Source organism: Pongo pygmaeus, chromosome 6 (genome assembly GCF_028885625.2).
Source record: "Pongo pygmaeus isolate AG05252 chromosome 6, NHGRI_mPonPyg2-v2.0_pri, whole genome shotgun sequence".
Lineage (NCBI taxonomy): Eukaryota > Metazoa > Chordata > Mammalia > Primates > Hominidae > Pongo > Pongo pygmaeus.
This window is the reverse complement of record NC_072379.2, coordinates 12836578-12854665: the sequence shown is the minus strand read 5'-3', so window position 1 is coordinate 12854665 and position 18088 is coordinate 12836578. Positions and strand designations below refer to the sequence as shown.

At 53.5% G+C, this 18088-nt stretch overlaps 1 protein-coding gene across 1 annotated transcript; it reads left to right on the top strand.

Annotated features, from left to right (window-relative positions):
• LOC129041212 (28S rRNA (cytosine-C(5))-methyltransferase-like) lies at window positions 1-18085 on the top strand. Its single transcript, XM_063668239.1, is given in 17 exon segments — window positions 1-77; window positions 79-412; window positions 4703-4798; window positions 5967-6200; window positions 6313-6335; window positions 11466-11700; window positions 11844-11964; window positions 12647-12820; window positions 12901-12948; window positions 12951-13005; window positions 16236-16374; window positions 16471-16586; window positions 16942-17120; window positions 17281-17491; window positions 17576-17716; window positions 17792-17851; window positions 17853-18085. Coding segments are annotated over 17 exon segments (2298 nt in total). The 5' UTR covers window positions 1-9; the 3' UTR covers window positions 17917-18085.
• Window positions 18086-18088: the final 3 nt, after the last annotated feature.

Here is an 18088-nt window from a genome sequence, read left to right as displayed (position 1 = left end):
AGGCAGTGAATGTGGATGGCTTGGCAGGTGAGCCTGCCGGAGCTGGAGGACCGGCTTCAGTGTCCCATCTGCCTGCAGCATCAAGGAGCCCCTGATGCTGCAGTATGGCCACTCCTACTGCAAGGGCTGCCTGGTCTCCCTGTCCTACCACCTGGACGCCGAGCTGCGCTGCCTCGTGTGCCGGGAGGCGGTGGACGGCAGCAGCTCCCTGCCCAACGTCTCCCTGGCCCGGGTGATCGAAGCCCTGAGGTTCCCTGAGGACCCGGAGCCCAAGGTCTGCGTGCACCACTGGAACCCACTCAGCCTCTTCTGCGAGAAAGACCAGGAGCTCATCTGTGGCCTCTGCGGTCTGCTGGGCTCCCACCAGCACCACCCGGTCACGCCCGTCTCCACCGTCTACAGCCGCATGAAGGTGGGGAGCGAGGGTGCAGGGGGGCTGGAGGGGCCCGCGGGGACCGGATCCTGTGCTCTCTGGCGCCATCACCTGGCACCAAAAGGATCCAGCTATCCTCGATTTCCCTGCAGCCCTGCCCTGGCGCATTCATTCCTTAGCGTTTGAGCGGCGGCTCAACCCAGGTGCCAGGGATTGAAGCTACACGCACAGGATGGGAGCTCCCTGGTGTCACATGCTCACCCCTTCCTGTTTTTTATTTGCAGTTCTGGTTTGTTAGTTCTGGTTTGTTTCTTTTTCTTTTTTTCTTTCTCTCTCTCCCGCCCCCTTCCCTTCCTCTCTCCCTCTCCCTCCCCCGCCCCCCCCCCCTTTCTTTTTCTTCTTTCTTTTTGGAGACAGCGTCTCACTCTGTTGCCCGGGCTGGAGTGCAGTGGTGTGATCATGGCTCACTGCAGCCTCCAACTCCTAGGCTCAAGCAATCCTCCTACCTCAGCCTCCAGAGCAGCTGGGACTACAGGTGCACACCACCATGCCCAGCTCATTTTTTATATTTTGTAGAAATGGGGTCTTGTTATGTTGCCCAGGCTGGTGTTGAACTCCTTGGCCTCCAATGAGCCTCCTGCCTGTGTCTCCCAAAGTGCTGGAATTACAGGCATGTGCCACTGCCCTAGGCCCCTTGTTTGTTTCTGGACATTCCCCTGTTTGCACTCTCTGGTGCATGAGGGTGGGGACTTCATTTTGTCCCCTGGTGTATTTCAGTGCCTGGAGCCATGACTGGAACGTTGTAAATGTCCAAAATGCTGAATCAGTGAATTCCCGCCTTTATAGACCATCACCAAACCTAGCAGATCATTCTTTAAGACGAGTAATAATACCTGGCTGGGTGTTATATATATAAAACACCTGTTATAAAACACATGGCTGGGTGGCTTATGCCTATAATAACAGCACTTTGGGAGGTCGAGGTGGGTGGATCACTTAAGTCCAGGAGTTTGAGACCAGCCTGGGCAACATAGCCCCTGCCTCTACAAAAGTTGCAAAATTAGCCTTGTTCGCCAGGTGCAGTGGCCACTCATGTAATCCCAGCATAAAGCTGGAGGGAGCATGGGTGGGGGCGAGATAGGGCCAGCGAGGTAAGCTGCGGCCGGGGCATGGAGAGGCCAGTGCGACCCGGGAAAGGATTTGGAGTTTATTCACAGGATGAGGGAACAAGGTGGGGGCTGGAGGGTTTTAACCTGGTGATGACATGCTCAGATCTCTCTGGCAGAGGGGAGCTTTGAGGGTGAGGCAAAAGGACAGTGAGAGACGAGGGTGCCAGGACCTAAGTCGATGGGAACTGGGACAAAGGTCTGGGGCAGACCAAAGACAAATTTCAAAAAGAAAAAAACCCTGACAACTGTGTGTGGCAAGGAGGGTGAGGGACGGGGAGGTTGACTCCAGCTCTGTAATTCCCCCTTGCACAGATGAAGTGATCGCAGGGGAGGATCTGGCGTGGGCAGGTGGGAGGTGCCTGGGGATGTGCAGTCAGGTCGAGGGGTGTGCAGACCAGGACAGCAATGGGGCTCAGGGCGAGAGGTGTGGAGGGTCCTTCCTCCTGGTGGTCACTGAATTCCCCTTTGGTGGAGAAGACCAACCCAGGAGAGTCTACATAGTGATAAGGGAAGACACTGATGATGACCCCAAGGGGTACCAGGCTTAAAATCTGGATTGAGAGAGAGCCCTGAAAAAAGGAATAGAAAGAATCCTCAGAACAGGAACACCGGCTGAGTGTGGCCCTCCCGGAAATCAGAGAGACAGAGACTGAAGGAGGAGATCACGTGTGTGAAATGTCTGTGAGGACTGAAAAGTGTCAGATGTAGCAGTAAGAACTGATTATCTTGGCAAGAGCAGGTTTAGGGGAGTATGGAAGGTGGAAGCCAACTGCAGGTGGGGAAGCCGAGTTTATGTTTTATTAGTTGATGGGAAGGAGGGAGGGAAACAGGCTGGGAGCTTATCTGTCCTTTGTGGTTAGGATCCAGCAGCCCAGCTTGGGTCCCTGTTTTAGATTTGGGCTTAATTTTTTTTTTTTTTTTTTGTAGAGACAGGGTCTCACTATTTTGTCCAGGCTGGACTCAAACTCCTGGCCTCAAGTGATCCTCCCATCTTGGCCTCCCAAAGTGTTGGGATTCCAGGTGGGAGCCACTGTACTCGGCCAGATTTGGGTTTCGATGATCCCGAGGCTCTTCTCTGTTGCAACACAGAATACAACTAAATTGCACTCCTTTATTGCCCTCTTTTAGGTGTTCCCGTTGCCTCCTGTTTATTGAGATTTTGAGATGCTCCGTTGATGGGTGCATTGATTTGCATAACTTAGTTCCTCTCATGGGGAAGGAATGAGTCCCATCTGTCTGCCTGGGGAGGGTGACGTTGGAATGCCGTTTTTAGGCTGCTGTGAGATGTTCTGATGCCTCGTTCTCCAGAGCAAGGACTCTGTCCGTTTATGCCAGCAAGTGCTTTATTCTTTACCCAGCTGCCTTCCTGAAAGCCCCTTGCAGCTCTCTGGTGCTTGGGCATGATCCAAGCCAAAAATTCTGTACATTGCATGGGTACAAACCGACGGGGGCTCTGGTCAAGTCGTGCAGTAGATGGTGGTCTAGGGGTCCTGGTTGGCACCCCCAAGGCTAGGTCAGATTTGGGGCCAGGGCAGTCCAGGAGAAGTGCATTTATGTCAGCTTGGGGAGGTCACAAATTCGTGCTGTGTCCAAGCCCACCAGGAATGGATTCAGGTGTTCATAGGCGTGGGGATTCACCAGGTTTAACCCAGGCCCATGTGAGTGCCACTGGCCCTAGAATTAGCCTCACCTGGCGCCGGCTTTTTGGATCTGCTGGTGACCACAGAGTTCACCTGGGGGGTCCCCTACAGGCAGCATTCAATCCAGGAAGTGCCAGCATCACCTGGTGACTTCTGGTAGCTGTAACATTTAGTGACTCTCTCCATGTCATGCAGAGGGGTGACACCGAGACCCTCTTATGCCTGAGAAGTTCCTGCTGTCAATGCAGATATTCTCTCTTTTTTTTTTTTTTTTTTTTTTTTTGAGACGGAGTCTTGCTCTGTCTCCCAGGCTGGAGTGCAGTGGCGTGATCTCGGCTCACTGCAAGCTCTGCCTCCTGGGTTCACGCCATTCTCCTGCCTCAGCCTCCCGAGTAGCTGGGACTACAGGCGCCTGCCACTGCACCTGGCTAATTTTTTGTATTTTTAGTAGAGACAGAGTTTCACCGTGTTAGCCAGGATGGTTTCGATCTCCTGACCTCATGATCCACCCACCTCAGCCTCCCAAAGTGTTGGGATTACAGGCGTGAGCCACCGCGCCTGGCCCAGAATATTCTTTAAAAAAAAAAAAATTAGAGATGGGATTTCACTGTGTTGCCCAGTCTGGTCTCAAATTTCTAGCCTCAAGTGATCCTCCCATCTTGGCCTCCTAAAGTGCTGGGATTACAGGCATGAGCCACTGTGCCCAGCCTAGTATATTCTTTTTTTTTTTTTTCTCCTGAGATGGAGTCTCACTCTGCTGCCCAGGCTGGAGTGCCGTGGCGCAATCTCGGCTCACTGCAACCTCCGCCTCCCGAGTTCATGCCATTCTCCTGACTCAGCCTCCTGAGTAGCTGGGACTACAGGTGCCTGCCACCATGCCCGGCTAATTTTTTTTGTATTTTTAGTAGAGACGGGGTTTCACCATGTTAGCCAGGATGGTCTCGATCTCCTGACCTCGTGATCAGCCAGCCTTGGCCTCCCAAAGTGCTGGGATTACAGGCGTGAGCCACCGCGCCCGGCCCTTAGAATATTCTTGAATTATTTTATTTTTTATTTTTAATTTTTGAGACAGAGTCTCACTGTGTCACCCAGGCTGGAGTGCAATGGCGTGATCTCAGCTCACTGCAACGTCAATCTCCCAGGTTCAAGCGATTCTCGTGCTTCAGCCTCCCAAGTAGCTGGGACTACAGGGGTGCACCACCACACCTGGCTAATTTTTGTATTTTCAATAGAAATGGGGTTTCACCATGTTGGCCAGGCTAGTCTCGAACTCCTGACCTCAAGTGAAGTCCCACCTCAGTCTCCCAAAGTGCTGGAATTACAGGCATGAGCTTCTGCGCCCAGAGTATTCTTGAACAATTTAACCTGTTTCGGACTCAAGGGTACCTGGGTGGCTCTGGTTCCTGCCCTGGTTTCCCTGGGAGTGCTTGTGGCCATTGGGATACTCCCAAGAAGGTGATCCAAGGAGCTGAGAAGGGGAAGGATCAGCTGCTCATGGGGCCATGGCCTGTTGCCTCCAGGAGGAGCTCGCAGCCCTCATCTCTGAGCTGAAGCAGGAGCAGAAGAAGGTGAATGAGCTCATCGCCAAACTGGTGAACAACCGGACCCGAATCGTCGTGAGTGCCCCTTCCCTCTGCCCCTGCCTGGGACCGGCCACCTTCACTTTCCTGTAGAGCTCAGTTCTCATTGGTCCTTTACAGAAAATCATGCCTTCCATATAAAGCCAGAACTCAAAGCATTCCGGGGCGGGGTGGGGAAAGCGCAAATCCTCTCAGGGGAATTCAACCCAGTTGTCGTCAGGACTGGCTCCAAGTTGGCTTTTGCTCTCTGCGTCCTTGAGACTGAGATAACCCAGGACTTGAGTCCCAGGGGGTAAACAGCTCAAAGCATGGGCATGACTCCTCCGCCCCTGTGCCACCTGTGCCTGTTTGACCTTGCCAGCCTGTCACGGTGCCCTCCCAGTACCTGGGTGCGCAGGCGTGGAGAGACTGGCAGCCCTGGGCCCTGGCTGATCTCCTGAAATGAGAGGCACATGGGGCTGGGAAGCATGGAGCCCTGGCCCTGGAGGTGGCTGTGAAACAGAAACAGGAGCCGAGCAATATCCAGGAGCAATGGGCATCCCTCATGTACCCTCCACACCCTTGCGCGGCAGGTGGTATCAGCCCTGCCTGGTGGAGGCAGAGCTCAGGGTTCTGCAGGCAGTTTTGGCTCCCTCACAGCAAAGCCTGCTTGCTCAGGGCCTTCCTGCTTTCCTTCAGTTGTGGAACTCTGTGATAAAACAAAATCTTACATGCACATTTAATAGCTGAAATAGGCAAAGTGGGGTGTGGTGACGTGCATCTGTAATCCCAGCAACTCGGGAGGCTGAGGCGGGAGGATTGCTTGAGGTTGGGAGGTCAAGGCTGTAGTGAGCTATGATCGTGCCACTGCTCTCCAGCCTGGGCAACAGAGTGAGACCCTGTCTCTTAAAAAAAAATTAAAAATTAAAACAGGCCGAAGCAGAGCCTCTGCATTTGAAATGGGAGCTGGGGCCACCCTCCCCACGGCCACCGCCAGGGCTCCCCAAGCATGAAATGGGAGCTGCAGCCGCCCTCCCCACAGCCACCGCCAGGGCTCCCCATGCATGGGGTGAACTCCCTGCCTGGCGCCAGACCATGCAGCCTCCCCTGAGACTCAGGTCCCAAGACCAGCCTGGTCAGGAAGGCCCTGGGGACACCGAGGCCAGCCAGACAGAGCCTGGCAGCTCAGCTGTGACTCTGCAGTGACCAGCCCTCCCTGTCCCAGAATGAGTCGGATGTCTTCAGCTGGGTGATCCGCCGCGAGTTCCAGGAGCTGCACCACCTGGTGGACGAGGAGAAGGCCCACTGCCTGGAGGGGATAGGGGGTCACACCCGTGGCCTGGTGGCCTCCCTGGACATGCAGCTGGAGCAGGCCCAGGGAACCCAGGAGCGGCTGGCCCAAGCCAAGTATGTGCTGGAAGAACAGTTCAGCAATGAGGGCCACCACGAGTTCATCCAGGTGAGTGGACAGGGAGGTGTCCCATCCCCATACCCGCCAGGGCCTTCCCCTTCCCAACAGTGCCCTGGCTTCCCACCTTCTAGCCTTAACCTCCCTCTCTCTCGCCTTCCAGAAGTTGCACTCCATGGCCTCCAGGTAATAACTTTGGAGAGAGCTCAGCCAGGGTCTGGTGGCTGCGGGCACGGGCATCTCAGCTCCACTGGTTCCTCCATGCGGTTTAACCAGCGCGTCCCAAGCAGCTGCCCACAGCTGGCACTATAACTGAGCCTGGGGAAAACAGAGGAAAGTCACATCCCTGCCTTCAAGGGTCTCGCAGACGGGTGGGGAGGCAAATGGTGAACTGTGGGTACCTAGAACAGCAGAAGTTCACTCAAGGTACAGAAATACTAGAGGAGGGTAGCTCATGCCTGCAATCCCAGTACTTTGGGAAGCCAAGGCAGGAGGATTGCTGGAGGCCAGGAGTTCGAGACCAGCCAGGCCAATGTAGTAAAACCCCATCTCTACAAAAAATACAAAAATAAAAAAATTAGCTGGGCATGGTGACATGCGCCTATAGTCCCCGCTACTCATGAGGCTGAGGCGGGAGGATTGCTTGAGCCTAAAAGTTTGATGCTGCAGTGAGTCGTGATCATGCTACTGCATGATCCAGCCTGGGTGACAGAGCGAGACCCTGTCTCAGAAAACAAAACAGAATACTAGAGGAAGAGCAGGTGTCTGGGGGGCCTGGCAGAGGGGCACAGGCCTGATGGCTGAGAAGGGCCCAGGACCCGAGTTTGCCAGGCAAGCCGAGGGAACGATCCTGTAAAAGGGGGAGTGGCGTGCAGACTCTGGTTATGAGAAGTTCAGGGTGGCTGGGTGTAAGGCAGGATATCAGGAGGAATGGGAGCTGGGAGAGGTGGGAAATGGCCAGAAGCAACATCCAGGAGCACCGGGCATCCCTTGCTTACCGTCCTCACCCTTGCGCAGCAGGCAGTATCAGCCCTGCCTGAAACTTGCTCTGCAGATTGTGGGAAGAGAGCAGATCCATGTTCTAGACCCAACAAACGAACATGTGCAGTTCCCAAGCCTTCCTCACTCCCTGTTTATGGGAGACTCTGTGTTTCTCACATTTCTTTTAGTCTTAGAGACAATTTGGTCAGGAGACATGGGTTTAAATGAAGGGACAGAGGCTGGGCACAGCAGCTTACACCTGTAATCCCACCACTTTGGAAGGCGAAGGCAGAAGGATGACTTGAGGTCAGGAGTTTAAGACCAGCCCGGCCAACATGGTGAAACCCCATCTCTACAAAAAATACAAAAATTAGCTGGGTATGGTGGCACATGCCTGTAATCCCAGCTATTCGGGAGGCTGAGGCATGAGAATCGCTTGAACCTGGGAGATGGAGGTTGCAGTGAGCTGAGATCGCTCCACTGCACTCTAGCCTGGGCAACAGAGCAAGACTCCATCTCGAAAAAAAAAAAAAAAAAAAGCCCGGGCATGGTGGCTCATGCCTGTAATCCCAGCACTTTATGCTCAAGTCTGGTTTGTTTTTTTTTGAGATGGAGTCTCGCTCTGTCACCCAGGCTGGAGTGCAGTGGCATGATCTCAGCTCACTGCAACCTACACCTCTCAGCTTCAAGTGATCTCCTGCCTCAGCCTCCTGAGTAGCTGGGATTACAGGTGCGCACCCCACGCTCAGCTAATTTTTGTATTTTTAATAGGATGGGGTTTCGCCATGTTAGCCATGCTGGTCTCGAACTCCTGACCTCAAATGATTCGCCTGCCTTGGCCTCCCAAAGTGCTGGGATTACAGGCGTGAGCCACCGTGCTCAGCTGCGAGTCTTTATTTTTAGAGACAGGATCTTGCTCTGTCACCCAGGCTGGAGTGCGGTGGTGCAACTGTAGCTCACTGCAGCCTTGACCTCGCAGGCTCAAGCGATCCTCCTGCCTCAGCCTCCTGAGTAGCCGGGACGACAAGTGTCTGCCACCATGCCCAGCTAATACTTACATTTTTAGTAGAGACGGGGTCTTGCTATGTTACCCAGGCTGGTCTGGGCCTCAAGCAATCCTCCCACCTTGGCCTCCCAAAGCGCTGGGATTACAGGCGTGAGCCACTGTGCCTAGGCTCTCATACCCCTTTGACTCATGACACCCACAGGCTAAGTGGGTTCTGGAAGCTCCGGGGTAGCCCTCTAACCAAGATGCTGGCTCTGGCCACTGGAAGTCAAACTGGGTGCACAGACCAATAAGAGGGCCTGAGGGAGAGTAGCTGGGGCAAACAGCAACCCTCAGCCTCCCCACAGCCCTTACTCTCCTCCCTCCTCTCCTCAGTCTCCTTCGAGGATTCAGCCTCTCCTCCTGGCCACTCATGGCCTGAGGGCCTCCAGGCGCCTCTTCTGGCTGTCTACACCTCCACACCCATGGCTCCAGTCATCCCTTCCACAGGGATGACTCAGAAGTTCCCTCTCCAGGAGACCTGTCCCTTACATGCCACATCCACTAGAGCTCCAGCCATTCAGCAGCTCCGCCTGGACGTCAAGGGCATGTCCAAAACCGCGCTCATTATCTTCCTACTCCCCCATCCCTGAGATTTATCCTGTGGCTGTGGTGTCCTGTGGTTACTGTAACAAATGACCACAAACTTGGTGGCTTCAAACAACAGAAGTTTAATCTCTCGTGGTTCCGAAGGCCAGACATCCAAGATCACGATGACGGCAAGGCCGCGCTCCCTCTGGAGACTGTCGGGGAAAACCTGCCTCTTTCCTCTTCAGCTTCAGGTGGTGGCTGCCACGCCCTGGTGTTTCCTGGCCTGTGGCCGCATCATTCCAGTCTCTGCCTCCATCTTCACGTGGCCTTTTCTGTATGTGCCGGTCTAATCTTCCTCTGCTTCTCTCTTATTTTTTGTTTTTTGAGACAGAGTCTCGCTCTGTTGCCCAGGCTGGAGTGCGGTGGTGTGATCTCAGCTCACTGCAACCTCCGCCTCCCAGGTTCAAGCAATTCCCTTGCCTTAGCCCCCTGAGTAGCTGGGATTACAGGCATGTACTTGGCAAATTTTTGTATTTTTAGTAGCGACGGGGTTTCACCATGTTGGCCAGGCTGGTTGCGAACTCCTGGGCTCAAGGGATCCACCAGCCTCGGCCTCCCAAAGTGCTGGGATTACAGGTGTGACCCACTGTGCTTGGCCTTCCTCTGCCTCTCTCTTACAGGGATACTTGTGATGCTACGTAGGGCCTGCCCAGATAATCCAGGATGACCTCTCCAAATCCTTCCCCTGATCACTCCTACAGATCTCTTCCATAGAAGGTGACATTTCCAGGCTCTAGGAATTAGGACCTGCTCTCTCTGGGTGGCCATTGTTCACTCCACCACCCCAGGTTTGCCCATCCTACCAAAAGACACAGCAGCATTGTGTGAACTGCCCAAACTGAAAACCTGTGAGTTATTCTTGACCTGTCCTTTTTCCTGAGCAAGTTCTGTGGATTTAACTTAGCAGTCACACTGCCAACTTCAACCTAACTCCATTGCCACCAACTCAGTCCAGGCCACCAGTTCTTGTTTAGGTGACTGCCATGACCCCCATTGGTCTCTCCCTGCCTCAAGTCTGCCCCCTCCATCCTATATCCCCACACTGTAACCAGACTGTTTGTTTGTTTATTTATTTATTTATTTATTTATTTTGGGGGGAAAGAAGCTTGCTCTATCCCCCAGGCTGGAGTGCGGTGGCACAATGTCAGCTTACTGCAACCTCCGCCTCCCAGGTTCAAACGATTCTGCCTCAGCCTCCCAAGTAGCTGAGATTACAGGTGTCTGCCACAATGCCTGGCTAATCTTTGTATTTTTAGTAGAGACGGGTTTTGTCATGTTGGCCAGGCTGGTCTCGAACTCCTGACCTCAAGTGATCCACCTGCCTTAGCCTCCCAAAATGCTAGGATTACAGGTGTGAGCCACCGCACCTGGCCAGACTGATCTTTAAAGAAGTATACATGAACACAGCACTCCATGACTTAAAACCCTTAAGAGGACTACCATTTATCTCAAGATAAAAGAACAAAATCCTCGCTGGGCACAGTGGCTCATGCCTGTAATCACTGCTTTGGGAAGACGAGGTGGGAAGATCGCTTGAGGTCAGGAGTTCGAGACCATCCATGGGCAACATGGTGAGACCCCATTTCTACAAAAGATAAAATTAGCTGGGTGTGGTGGTGCACGTCTGTAGTCCCAGCTACTTGGAGGGTGAAGTGGGAGGATCACTTGAGCCCTGGAGTTCGAGGCTGCAGTGAGCTATGACGGTGCCACTGCACTCCAGCCTGGGTGAGAGTGGGACCTCATCAAAAGCAAAAACAAAACCGTTATTGTGGCTTTGAGGCCTGGATCATACCTACATCACTTAATTTGGCCAAACCGGCCCATTTCAGGTACCCAAATACCCCGTGTGCTTTCTTGCTTGGCTCTGGGACTAATGTGGTTACTGGTGCAGGGTGAGTGGCAGGTATCGTGAACCACATTGTGGACCTGGAGTTGCTAGGACCTTTTCTGCCATTACACAGAAAAATCCTCCCTGAGAACACAGCCATTGGAGGACACATGGCAAAGGAAGATAAGACAATAAACAGAGACACATAATTATGGCCAGCGCGGGAGCTCACGCCTGTAATCCCAAAACTTTGGGAGGCCAAGGCGGGCAGATCACCTAAGGTCAGGAGTTCGAGGCCAGCCTGGCCAACATGGTGAAACCCCGTCTCTACTAAAAATACAAAAATTAGCCAGGCGTGGTGGCATGGGCCTGTAGTCCTAGCTACTCCGGAGGCTGAGGCAGGAGAATTGCTTGAACCTGGGAGGCGGAGGTTGCAGTGAGCCAAGATCGCGACACTGCGCGACCGAGTGACTCTTTGTCTGAAAAAAATATATATATATACACATATGTATATATATACACATATGTATATATACACATATATACATATATACTCACATATATACATATATATACACATATACATATATACACACACATATATACATATATACACACATATATACACATATATATACACACATATATATATAAAATGACCAATACACATGTGAAGATATTCAACCCAATAACTGCGGTTAAACAGCAGTAAAATCCCACTATTTATCCATCAGATTGACAAAGACTGAAGAACTAGAGAAGAAGTGGCGAAACTTCTTCTAGAAGTTCTTCTAGAAACTTCTTCTAGTTCTTCTAGACTGAAGAACTAGAGAAGAAGTGGCTCGCAGCGTCGCACTCTCTACCCCGGCAGGTGCGCGATCACACACACACCTTGCAGGTGGACTTCGACCGGTACTTCCGGTCCCGGAAGGGCGTGCCCTTGGACCCCGGAAGTCCGGGCGGGGGCAGAGCCGGGTGCGGTTTGCGACAGAGCCGTAAAGGCGCGCGGGAACATGGGGCTGTATGCTGCAGCTGCAGGCGTGCTGGCCGGGGTGGAGAGCCGCCAGGGCTCTATCAAGGGGTTGGTGTACTCCAGCAACTTCCAGGTAGCGGGCCTGCGCGCCAGAAGTAGGGGTGGGGGGTCGGGGCCGGGGTAGGGTGGAACGGGCCCGGGTGGGGTCGGGAGGTGGGGCCCGGCGAGGAGGGCCGGCAGAGCCCCCGACCCAGCTTGTCTCCCTCGGCCACACAGAACGTGAAGCAGCTGTACGCGCTGGTGTGCGAAACGCAGCGCTACTCCGCCGTGCTGGATGCCGTGATCGCCAGCGCCGGCCTCCTCAGTGCGAAGAAGCAGCTGCGGCCGCACCTGGCCAAGGGGAGGGGAGGGACGGGGAAGTGAACCCCGACGGTCAGCGCTTTGTCATCTGGTCTCAGCTCTGCTGCCGTGCACGGCGGGACTGGAGCAAGTCGCTCATCTGAAATGAGTATGAGCCGACCTTCCCTGGTTTACGAATTGAGATGGGATGAAAATGCTTTAACTTTGAGTGTTTTGAAGGATTAAATAACCGAAGTACAAAGTGGGAGTGGCGGAGACTAAGGAAGTCGGGCGTGGCGGCGCGCACCTGTGGTCCCATCTACTGGGGAGGCTGAAGGGGGAGGATCACTTGAGCCCAGGAGTTCACAGCTGCAGTGAGCTATGATCTGGCCACTGCACTCCAACCTGGGCAACAGAGCTAGACCCCAATTCTAAAAAAAAACCAAAAACCCCAAACCCACACCCACGAAAGGGTAATGTTGGCAAGAAGTTGAGTGCAGAGGTCTACTGGTGAACATCTGTGGGGAAAGGGTCTAAGGCTGGGAAGCAAGACGCCGGGTTCCGATCCTGTTGTGTAGTTAATTTCTGGTGTGATCTTGAGTAAGGTACCCCACCTTTATCTGTAACCATCTAGTCAGGTGATCTCTTTAGCCATTCCAGTGCCCGGGCTCTATTAGAGTTAGTTCTAAGGCATTCATGCTTCTTGCTTAGGGCGTTTTTGTCTTTATTCCCTCATCCCCAGGTGCTAGTGTATGAGTTGTTGGGAAAGGGCTTTCGAGGGCGTGGGGGCTGATGGAAGGCTCTGTTGGGCCGGCACCAGGCGAGGCTCAAGGCTGAGTTGGCTTGGCTCAAGGTTCTTCGGGGTGTGAGCTGGAATGAGGACCTGTTGGAAGTGGGATCCAGGCCTGGTCCAGGTGAGCTGGAAGGAGCTGAGGGGCGGGGGAGGCGGGGAACTTTGCTCCTGCCTACTCACTGCTCATTGCGTCCCACCTAGCCTCCCAGCTGCCTCGATTTGTGCGTGTGAACGCTCTCAAGACCTGCTCCGTTTATGTAGTTATTTCAAGAGACAAGGTTTCACCTATCAGGGTCGGGCTTCCAGGTGAGAGCTTAGAGCCCTGGCTGTCCTCATCTTGGGAGGTGTCTGGGGTACTGGGAAGAGAAGTGGTTGGATAGTTGTGACTTTGGTCTCTGGGCTTTCTTCCTACCTTTCCAGCAGTTTCTCCATCTCCAAGGTTTGTTTTCCTCCCATCCCTTAAACATCGAACTCCTAGGAGCCCCATCCTACATTCTTCTCGAGCTCTCCGTTTTTTCTCTAAGTTTAGCTCCTGCCTCCCACCTGGTGATTCTCACCGCCCAGTGTAGACTTCCCTCTTGCATTCTTCCCTCCTCAGGTTCATATGAATGCACCACAGATGCCACAGTCGCTGCATTCATCTTTCCTCTCAGACTTTACACCTAGTACATCCCCAGTTTAATCTAACAGATGTCACCATCTTCCACCCGTTTGGTCAAGCCAGAAACTGAGTCATCCTAGGTGCTTCCTTCCCCTCCCTCCAATCATTTACTCCTCCACCTTGAGCATCTTTCTCAGCTCCACTCCTTTCTCTCTTTTTTTTTTTAGGACTGAGTCTCGTTCTGTCACTCTCACCGAGGCTGGAGTGCAGTGGCATGATCTTGGCTCACTGCTTCCCGGGTTCAAGCGATGCTCCTGCCTCAGCCTCCTGAGTAGCTGGGATTAGAGCTCCCACCACCATGCCCAGCTAATTTTTGTATTTTTAGTAGAGATGAGGTTTCACCATGTTGACCAGGCTGGTCTCAAACTCCTGATGTCAGGTGATCTGCCCATCTTGGCCTCCCACAGTGCTGGGATTACAGGCGTGAGCCACAGTGCCCGGCCTCCATTCCTTTCTCTTAATTCCCCCGGACACTGCCTAGGTTAAGCACTCATTTCTTATTGGGATGACCACAAGAACTTCCCAGACTGGTCTCTCTGCTTCCAGACTGTCTCACTGCATTTTCGTTGAGGTTGACTGTAGGAAGCTCTAAAGGCAGATCTGATGCTGTTACTCCTCTGCTAAGCCTTTTTTTTTTTTGAGACAGAGTTTTGCTCTTGTTCCCCAGGCTGGATGGAGTGCACTGGCACGATCTCGGCTCACCGCAACCTCTGCCTCTTGGGTTCAAGTGATTCTCCTGCCTCAGCCTCCCGAGTAGCTGGGATTATGAAGGGGTGGCCTGCCCTTCCACATCTGTGGGATATCTCATCAGGTGGGACGAGAGACTGAGAAAAGAAGTAAGACACAGAGACAAAGTATAGAGAAACAACAGTGGGCCCAGGAGACTGGCACTTAGCATACCAAGGACCTGCACCAGCACCGGTCTCTGAGTTCCCTCAGTTTTTATTGATTATTATTTTCATTATCTCAGCACAAGGAATGCGGTAGGAGAGCAGGGTGATAATAAGGAGAAGGTCAGCAAAAAAACGTGAGCAAAAGAATCTGTGTCATAATTAAGTTCAAAGGGAGGTACTATGCCTGGATGTGCACGTAGGCCAGATTTATGTTTCTCTCCGCCCAAACATCTCAGTGGAGTAAAGAATAACAAGGCAGCATTGCTGCCAACATGTCTCGCCTCCCGCCATAGGGTGGCTTTTCTCCTATCTCAGAATTGAACAAATGTACCATCGGGTTTTATACCGAGACATTCAGTTCCCAGGGGCAGGCAGGAAACAGTGGCCTTCCTCTATCTCAACTGCAACAGGCTTTCCTCTTTTACTAATCCACCTCAGCACAGACCCTTTATAGGTGTCGGGCTGGGGGATGGTCAGGTCTTTCTCATCCCACGAGGCCATATTTCAGACTATCACATGGGGAGAACCTTGGACAATACCTGGCTTTCCAGGGCAGGGGTCCCTGCGGCTTTCCACAGTGCATTGTGCCCCTGGTTTATTGAGACTAGAGAATGGTGATGACTTTTACCAAGCATACTGCTTGTAAACATTTTGTTAACAAGGCATGTCCTGCACAGCCCTAGATCCTTTAAACCTTGATTCCATACAACACATGTTTTTGTGAGCTCAGAGTTGGGGCAAAGTGGCTGGGGCAAAGTCACAAATTAACAGCATCTCAGCCAAGCAATTGTTCAAGGTACAGGTCAAAATGGAATTTCTTATGTCTTCCCTTTCTACATAGACACAGTTACAGTCTGATCTCTCTTTCTTTTCCCTACAGGATTGCAGGCATGCAGCACCACGCCTGGCTAATTTTGTATTTTTAGTAGAGACGGGATTTCTCCTTGTTGGCCAGGCTGGTCTCAAACTCCTGACCTCAGGTGATCTGCCCACCTCGGCCTCCCAAAGTGCTGGGATTACAGGCATGAACCACCGCGCCTGGCCATACTAAGTCCTTTCTTGGCTCCATTGTGCTGTCTCTCCTGCTTCCTCTCCAGGTCCATCTGCCACGGTGCTGCGTGCACCAGTGTGCCAGCAACAGTGGCTGGTCCCTGCCCCATGCTTCCTCTCCAGGTCCATCTGCCACGGTGCTGCGTGCACCAGTGTGCCAGCAACAGTGGCTGGTCCCTGCCCCATGCCTCCTCCACTGGGCTCACACCTGTCTCGTTTTGTCCTTTGGTGGCTCTGAGAAGCAGCCTCTGCCCCTTTCCCTTTCCCCCACTCTTTGTAAGATCCTCTTCCTTCTGCCCTACCATGTTGCTTGGACACCAGGGTGGAATAGCAGAGAACGGCTGCTTGCGTTTGAATTCCAGCTCTGCCACTTTGATAGATTTCTGAACTGAGACATGTGACTCTCTAGGCCCATTTCTGCATGGGTCGGGGAGACTGGGCAGGACTCCTTTACTGAGTTACAGTGAATGTAGTTTTAACCTAAGCGCCTCACATGACTAACTCCTCATCCAACAAGAATGAGCTCAGCTCTCACCTCCCTGCATCCCCTCAACCCCCTGTAAAGTAACCTTTCTCCAAGGTTATGCTTCAACAGAAATAGCTGACATGTATTAAATTGTGGCAAGTAAGTATCTTGGATGTATTGGCTCATTGAATCCCCACACCTACTTTTTTAACAGAGATGCCAGTGGGGCTTGAGATTCAATCACTTGCCCAGGCTCCCACTGCTGGCAAACAGTAGAGGAGGCTCCTGACCCATCAGTCTGGCCTGACAACCCATTCCCTCAACTGCGGATTCCCGGATTCCCTTATCACCCTGTTGATTTCTCCGTAGCTGTGGTAACATTTATTGCATGAATGAACCATTGAAATGGGGCCTGGCAGGAAGAAATTTAGGAAATGATGAATGAATGGTTCTTCTTCCCTGGCAGCCTCGACGACTTTCGAGCCCTCAAGGGGAAGCATTTTCTCCTGGACTCCTTGATGCCGGAGCTGCTGGTGTTTCCCGCCCAGACAGATCTGCATGAGCACCCACTGTACCGGGCCGGACACCTCATTCTGCAGGACAGGGTAGGCAAGAGAAATAGAAAAGGGAAGAATGTGTAGGCACGGGAAGGGCCTAGCCTGGGGTCTCTGTTTACCCGGCCTCTGTGCTCTGCCCGCCAGGCCAGCTGTCTCCCAGCCATGCTGCTGGACCCCCCGCCAGGCTCCCATGTCATCGATGCCTGTGCCGCCCCAGGCAATAAGACGAGTCACTTGGCTGCTCTTCTGAAGAACCAAGGGTGAGTGCCACAGGCAGGAGCAGGAGGACATGGGGTTTGATTCTGTGCCTTTCAGTGGGTAATGAAGGCTGAAAGGATGACTTTCGCTTAACTCTTTCCTGCTGCACCAAAGCAGTTAACGGTATTTGCCCCAAGCTAAGCTTCCCCCACCGCAGGTGTGAGATGTGGATCTCTTAGCCCTTGGGGCAGAGGCCCCAGGCCAGTTACCTCTGACTCTGGGCCCTTTAAACGTAGGCCGTTCCAATATTGTGTGTCCTGGCTTAACCTGCATGTTCTGGTTGTCTGTGTCAGCTGTGACAGGCCCTTAGCTGCTCCATGTGTGCTCAGCTCACCCCTGCTCTGCCCTCTGCCCTAGGAAGATCTTTGCCTTTGACCTGGATGCCAAGCGGCTAGCGTCCATGGCCACGCTGCTGGCCCGGGCTGGCGTCTCTTGCTGTGAGCTGGCTGAGGAGGACTTCCTGGCGGTCTCCCCCTCAGACCCGCGCTACCGTGAGGTCCACTACATCCTGCTGGATCCTTCCTGCAGTGGCTCGGGTGAGATGGCGAGAAAGCGTGGCCGAGGAACTCGCAGGTCCACAGCAGCTTAGACCTGGAGTCATTTGTTTTGGTCTTAGTTCTGACACTTTAATGGGCTTGGGCCCCTGGGACAAAAGTTCTCTGTGAAGCTGTGTAACTGAGACACGCTTTTCCTTAGGTATGCCGAGCAGACAGCTGGAGGAGCCTGGGGCAGGCACACCTAGCCCGGCGCGTCTGCATGCCCTGGCAGGGTTCCAGCAGCGAGCCCTGTGCCACGCGCTCACTTTCCCTTCCCTGCAGCGGCTCGTCTACTCCACGTGCTCCCTCTGCCGGGAGGAGAATGAAGATGTGGTGCGAGATGCGCTGCAGCAGAACCCCGGCGCCTTCAGGTACAGGGCGTGTGCCAGGGTTGTGGGTGGAGGGGACGGGGTGAGCTGCTCTCTTACCCAGCATTGGGGCTGTTTCTCTCGCAGGCTAGCTCCCGCCCTGCCTGCCTGGCCCCACCGAGGCCTGAGCACGTTCCCGGGTGCCGAGCACTGCCTCCGGGCCTCCCCTGAGACCACGCTCAGCAGTGGCTTCTTCGTTGCTGTAATTGAACGGGTCGAGGTGCCGAGGTGAGTGAGTGGGGGCGTGCTTGGGAGGCGCAGGATGGCACCAGCACATCTAACATCTACACTTCTCTAGCTCAGCCTCACAGGCCAAAGCATCAGCACCAGAATGCACACCCAGCCCAGCCCCAAAGAAAAAGAAGACAGCAAAAAGCCGCAGCCGGTGCTTGCACACCGCCTTGCACATAGCAGAGGCTCTGGGCTGACTCCTTCCTGGTGGGAAAGGAAGATGCCCGTCCTTTCCGTGGAGGACCCTGGGCCTTCACCGCAGGCAGCAGTTTGGGTTTTGAAAGGTTATTGGGTCCCTTCCCCGGGCTGTGTTCTTGCTGGTGAGCAAAGTGTTGCCTGCAGAAATAAAATGCAGAACGTACTCTATGA